This window comes from Psammomys obesus, unplaced genomic scaffold (genome assembly GCF_907164565.1).
Source record: "Psammomys obesus unplaced genomic scaffold, mPsaObe1.curated_primary_1811, whole genome shotgun sequence".
Taxonomy (NCBI): domain Eukaryota; kingdom Metazoa; phylum Chordata; class Mammalia; order Rodentia; family Muridae; genus Psammomys; species Psammomys obesus.
In genome coordinates this window covers 2,090,824-2,096,644 of record NW_026591560.1, presented here as the reverse complement: position 1 = coordinate 2,096,644, position 5,821 = coordinate 2,090,824, and the positions used below count along the sequence as shown (strand labels likewise).

At 58.0% G+C, this 5,821-nt stretch overlaps 2 protein-coding genes across 4 annotated transcripts; one reads left to right on the top strand and one right to left on the bottom strand.

Annotated features, from left to right (window-relative positions):
• Positions 1-603: 603 nt before the first annotated feature.
• Positions 604-2,721, bottom strand: Drap1 (DR1 associated protein 1). Of its 2 annotated transcripts, none has more exons than XM_055610548.1 (7): positions 2,481-2,721; positions 2,170-2,242; positions 1,991-2,084; positions 1,576-1,695; positions 1,362-1,455; positions 1,089-1,177; positions 604-817 (listed from the first exon to the last, which is right to left on the bottom strand). In XM_055610548.1, the coding sequence occupies exons 1-7, from the start codon at positions 2,520-2,522 to the stop codon at positions 712-714; spliced, it is 618 nt and encodes a 205-aa protein (XP_055466523.1). In that variant the 5' UTR covers positions 2,523-2,721; the 3' UTR covers positions 604-711. The 2 variants fall into 2 exon arrangements, with proteins under 2 accessions (XP_055466523.1, XP_055466522.1); XM_055610547.1 differs by having other exon boundaries at positions 1,362-1,476; positions 2,481-2,718.
• A 243-nt stretch (positions 2,722-2,964) lies between these two features.
• Positions 2,965-5,092, top strand: CUNH11orf68 (chromosome unknown C11orf68 homolog). Of its 2 annotated transcripts, none has more exons than XM_055610655.1 (2): positions 2,965-3,101; positions 3,718-5,092. In XM_055610655.1, exons 1-2 carry the CDS (start codon positions 2,965-2,967, stop codon positions 4,472-4,474), a joined length of 894 nt encoding a protein of 297 aa, XP_055466630.1. In that variant the 3' UTR covers positions 4,475-5,092. The 2 variants fall into 2 exon arrangements, with proteins under 2 accessions (XP_055466630.1, XP_055466631.1); XM_055610656.1 differs by having other exon boundaries at positions 3,025-3,101; positions 3,704-5,092.
• Positions 5,093-5,821: the final 729 nt, after the last annotated feature.

Here is a 5,821-nt window from a genome sequence, read left to right as displayed (position 1 = left end):
TCTGAATGCCTCCGTCTAGAAGAATCTGGCGAGCTGGTCTACAGACAGACCTGCCATCTCCCTCGAGGGCTTTCCGACTTCAGGAACCCTATGTGGCCACTCTCTACTCACCACTGGTGCTCCTGGAAGATGCAGCTCTTGCCTTTGGCACTCAGGTTTCCTGGGTGGCACAGAAGCACAGGTGGACAGACTGCCTGGCTCAAATGCCACTTCGAAGGCTCTGTGCTATCTCACCTACCTGTTTCCTCACTGTGCTGAGCCCCGCACCACACTGGCTGCAGAACTCTATAGTTTTCAAGGTCCAATCTCGGTACTGATGCCATGTGTCCCTTCTCAGCGGGCCAGAGAAGGGAAATAGGCCGCCCCAGTCCTGTAACTGTGACAAGTCATCCCTTAGCACCTCCAGCATGTGGTAGCTCAGCCCCTAAACCATCTTCTTTTCTTCAGTGGCCCTGGAAGTACATCAGATTCCCTGTCAGACCCCCCCCCTCTTTTTACTCAGACACTGGCTGGCCCATCACTGTCTCTGCCACCCCCCGGAGGTATATAGGCAGTAAGAATGCAGCCACAAAGCCCTGAACACAGAATGAACGGAAACCAAAATCCTTTTTTTTTTTTTTTTAATAAATTTAAGAACAATTCCATCTTTTTCTTCTCCCCAGAGCAACTAACTAAAAGAGAATATATGGCCGGGGGTCAGGGCAGAGGGTGCTAGGAATCATAATCCTCTTCATCCTCTGCATCAGGTGCTGAGGGGCCAGGGGGCGCTGAGGGCAAAGGTAGAGAAGAGCTGAAGGGCATGAAGGGAGTTGGAGGGCTGCAGGACAAAAAAATGGAAAAAATTAGGGCATGCCACTGTGCTGTGCCCAAAGCCACCCAGGAGGAAAGAGCCCAGCCAAGACGGCTCTCCAGGCTCTCTCCCCAACTACCGTGGGGACAAGACCTCAGAACAGTCACAGGTGTTTAAGGTCCCCTCCCATTCCCTAAGTCAGCCAACCACAGCCAATCCCCAAGTGGCTGGGGAAGTAAAACCAACAAGCTCTGAAGGGTTTGGCATGTCCCTGTCTGGTGTCCCCCAGGCTACTCACCTCTGAAAGTGGGCAGGGGGATGACTGGCTTGGGGAGGAGGCTGTGGTGTCTCTTCTTCCCCATCGGTATCCGTGTCCTCAGACTCATCCTGTGAGCACAGCAAGGGTCATGGTCAATGAGAGAAGGCCTGGGCCCATCACTGTGGAGCCCAGAGCCCTGGGAAAGCAATCAAGATGGAGGTACAAGAGGTCATAGATAAGGATGAGAGCAGGCCTTAGCCAGCTTTGCCTGGTGCAGGCTGCCTTTCCCATCAGGGAGCTGGACTCACTCACCTCCTGTTCTGAATCTGTCCCGGACAGCTTCTTGTCTTTGCCTTTGCTTCCTGTGCCTCCATTCTTCCTGCCACTGCTGCCTGGTTTCCGGCCCCTTCGGGAAGGTACAGTCCATCTGCCCAGAGGACTATCTCTCCTTGTTCACCCCCCCAGCCACCCCCAACCCTTGTGGCCTTGGCCTTTCCCACCTATGTACCGGGTCTTGGCTACCCACCTTCGAGGACCCTTGTCCCCATCCATGTGGTTGTCTTCCCCATCCCCCTGCATGTCAGGCACGGATGCCACCAGGTCTTTCAAGAAGTCAAATTGCTGCTCCAACTCAATGCACTGCTTCCTGGAAGAAGCAGTTGAGGAAGGCGTTCAAATGGGAGCCCCAAATACTTAAGGAAGGACAGAAACAACCTTTCCGTATCAGGACACTGGAATGAGAGAAACACCCCTCCCCACGTCCACCAGGCCTCCTGGGCGGCTCAGCTCTGGTTTTTCCCTCCACCTGAAACACCTCATCCTTCCCGCAGCAGTCCAAAACCACCAAGCTGGCCTCCCTCAGCTTCGCACCACTCCCCCCCCCCCCCCCCCCGTCAGGACACAGCCTCCTCACGAGCGCCTCCCAGCTCGCGGCCACTCACAGGTGGGACGTGGTCATGGTTTTGGCATTTCGAGACTGGGTCACCTGGCAAGCCTTCTTCAGCAGGGACTCCAGGAAGAGCTCCAGTGCCCGGGCTGAGGGCGTCAAGGAGAATCGAGAAAGGGGTGCGCCGCAGTCCCGCCCCACGCCCCTCAGCCCAGCCAGCCCCCGGTAGGATACAGATGATGACAGGCACAGCTGCCGCCACCTTCCCGATCTCTTCGTCCGTCTGCATGATCTTTTTAATCCGCGCCTGCCGAGGGAAAGGGGCAGAGCTCGGACGCCGTCGCCTGCGTCCCTCCAGGGGAGCTGGGGGAACGAGGGGGTATCCCGGGAGCAGGAGGAGAGGGGCACCGAGCCAGGAGGGCATGGAAGGGGGCGGGGCGTCAGGCCGCGAACACCTAGAGGCACCCGCTCCCCCACCCGCAGGACCTGGGCCCGAGGCTCCCGGGAAACCAGCCCGCCGAGGCCCGGCCCGGCCACGTGCTCACCGGCGGAAACCGCGCGTTATACTTCTTCTTCTTGCTTGGCATCTCTGGGCCTCTCTCGCCGCGCCGGGCCCAGCGCCGCCGCCCGCAGCCTCCGGGCCCCGGGCCTGTTCGCCGCCGGCCCGCCGCGGTTCCCCCGGGTCCTGGCGCCGCCTACTCCGCCGCCACCGCTTCCCTCAGGGTCCTAGCGCCGCCCGTCGAAAAAGCAGCTCCCAAAACCCAGGCGCTGGGCTTTTGGAGCCTCTCGGGCGGAGCGCGTCCCTCTCAGGGCTCGCCCGCCACGCCCACCCGCTCCCAAGCCAGAAGTACGAGCGTTAGCCCCGCCCCCTGCAGGCCGGCTCCTCGAGGTTCTCGTGCTGGCCCCGCCCCTGGCTCCATCCCGCCCCTTCCCCTGGAACCCCTTCCCCAGCCGCCTGGTTCCGCCTCTGGCCCCGCCCCGTGACTGTGTTTGTCTATAAAGTTGTTGTTGAGGTGGCGGGACCTTAAGATGGCGGCGGCGGCGGCGGCGGCCGTGGCAGGGGCAGGGGCGGGGCGCGGCGGGGGTGGCGGTGGCGGTGCGGACCCCGGGCAGGAACGGAGCCGGGCCCGAAGTTGGATTGGCGCGGAACGGAGTGAAGGCCGGAGGTGACTGCGGGGCGGCGAGAGGGGGCAGCCCCCGGGGTGGGGGCAACCCTTATGGGTGCTAATGGCGGCGAGTGTAGTAGGGCTGGAGCCTGGCCCTCCCGCAGGCTCTGTCCGTATGAGGTTTTGAGTTCGGGTGCTGCCTGTGGAGCCCAGGTGGGCCGCTGCCCTCCCTGGGCCTCAGTGTCTCGGCCTTTAAGTGTAACTCAATAGTTCAGCGGGGGAGGCCTGGCCCTCCACAGCTTGTCTCCGAGGTTGGTGAACCTGCGTTTTGCCTACCTCCATTAAATTGCAGCTAGCAGTCCCTTGACAGTTCACCCTTCGGTTCTTGCACTCTCTCCGGGCCTGACCTTGAGCAAGTCCCAGTTCTCAGAGTTTCAGTTTCCTTGTTTGTAAGCAGTGAAAGTAGTACAAACAATAGCGACTCCACCTCAGGCGTTTTATTCTAGAGAGAAATCTAGACAGGATCAGCTGTTATCCCATTGTGAAGATGAAGCAACTGAGGCCCAGACATTAAGTCCTGCCCGAGGCCACAGTTTAACGCAGTGCCTGGCATCCCCTAGGACCCAGCACTTTTTATTTACTGTCTCAAACCTCTGACTCAGTTCCCTCGCGACAGGATGGAACCGAATGAGGAGCTAGAAGAGGAGGACTCTCCAGGTGGCCGTGAGGATGGCTTCACTGCCGAACACCTGGCTGCAGAGGCCATGGCAGCTGATATGGACCCCTGGCTGGTATTCGATGCTCGTACTACACCTGCCACAGAGCTGGATGCCTGGCTGGCCACGTACCCACCGTCTCAAGTTACTCGCTATGGGGATCCGGGTTCACCCAACTCCGAACCTGTGGGCTGGATTGCAGCCTATGGGCAGGGTTACACCCCCAACTCTGGGGATGTGCGAGGGCTGCAGGCAGCCTGGGAGGCTCTGCAGACCAGTGGGCGGCCAATCACACCAGGTACCCTGCGCCAGCTGGCCATCACCCACCACGTGCTCTCCGGCAAGTGGCTGATTCACCTGGCACCTGGCTTCAAGCTGGACCATGCCTGGGCTGGCGTTGCCCGGGCTGTAGTTGAGGGCCGTCTTCAGGTGGCCAAGGTGAGCCCACGGGCCAAGGAGGGTGGGCGCCAGGTCATCTGTGTTTACACAGACGACTTCACGGACCGCTTGGGTGTACTGGAGGCAGATTCTGCCATCCGTGCTGCGGGCATTAAGTGCTTGCTCACTTACAAACCTGATGTCTACACTTACCTGGGCATCTACCGAGCCAACCGCTGGCACCTTTGCCCCACTCTCTATGAGAGCCGTTTCCAGCTTGGAGGCAATGCCCGTGGCTCTCGAGTGCTGGATCGTGCCAACAATGTAGAACTGACCTAGTGGGGCCGAGTGGGGGAGACCACCGTCAGCTCCCTCGCTGGGGATGGAGCCTTCCTTCTTCTCGTCCTTGTCCCAAGAAGGCCAAGTCCCCTAGTTCTGAGGACTCATTGACTTGGGAACTGGCTGCACTCAGTCCCCTTGAATGTCTGCTCTCTGTGCAAGGCAGACTCCAACCCCCACAGGCTGGGGTCTCTGGCTCTTGAGGGCCGGGCCCTCAGCTGCCCTATTTGATGCTGCTCCCCACCACTGCCCAGGACTACAGCTTGGGTGCAGATAGTCAAGAAAGCCTGCTCTGGCCACCTCTGTCCCCTACTGTACTTCCCCTGCATTCTTCCTTTTCTTTCCTCCCTCATAAGGGAGAAAGTTTAGTGCTTCCAGTCCCTGCCCTTGGCGCCTTCATAGGCCAGGTGGCAGGGCCCCTACAGGCCTGAGCATGCTGTTGGGGCCTGAATGTGTCCTGGCCAGGAGGGGATGCAGGGTTATGGACATGGGGCTGCTCCTCCCTGCAGACTCACAGCCTGCATCACCAACATCCCTTCCCTGGCTACCTTGACATGTGCCTGCTCCTGGCATTTCAATAAAACCCAGCTCGGGTCTGTGTCTTGAGTGTTTTTAAAACTACTGTCCTGATGGTTGCCTGCTTTGGCTTTCAAGGAAAAGCGAGGCTAGAGGAGCCAGCTCCAACTTGACCGGGCCTTCTTTTCCTTTTTCCCCTCAGCCGTGAAGATGGTGTCCTTCATTGCTGAGGCCAGGCTCCATTTCTGAGAACCTCTGCAAAGCTGATCTCCCTCTGTACCCCATGAATCAAAATGAGTTTCTTAGGTCTTTCTAGGACGGCTGAAGGGGCTACTCTTTGGCCTCAAGGTGTATTTGTTTCAGACTTTGGGTTGTTTTGGGTTATTTATTTATTTATTTATTTATTTGAGACAGGGTTTCTCTGTAGCCCTGGCTGTCCTAGACTTGCTTTATAGACCAGGCTGGCCTCAAACACAGAGACTGCCTCTCCCAGTGCTGGGATTATAGGCATGCACCACCTTGCCTGGCTGTTTCAGACTTCTAAATTTTATTTTATTGAGAAAAGGTCTCATTATGTAGTCTTGGCTGGCCTGGAACTCACAGAAATTCGTTTGCCTCTGCTTTCCAAAGTTCTGGATTTAAAGGCCTGCAGACACATACACACACACACACACACACACACACACACACAGCTTTTAGGTTTTTAAATTAACAGGCTAGCCAGGGCTACACAGTGAGACCCTCTTTCAAAAAGGGGGTAGAGGGTCTAGGACAAGGAGTCTGGGAACATGTCTCAGAAATTAAAAGCAGTAATCACTCTTTCAGCGGACC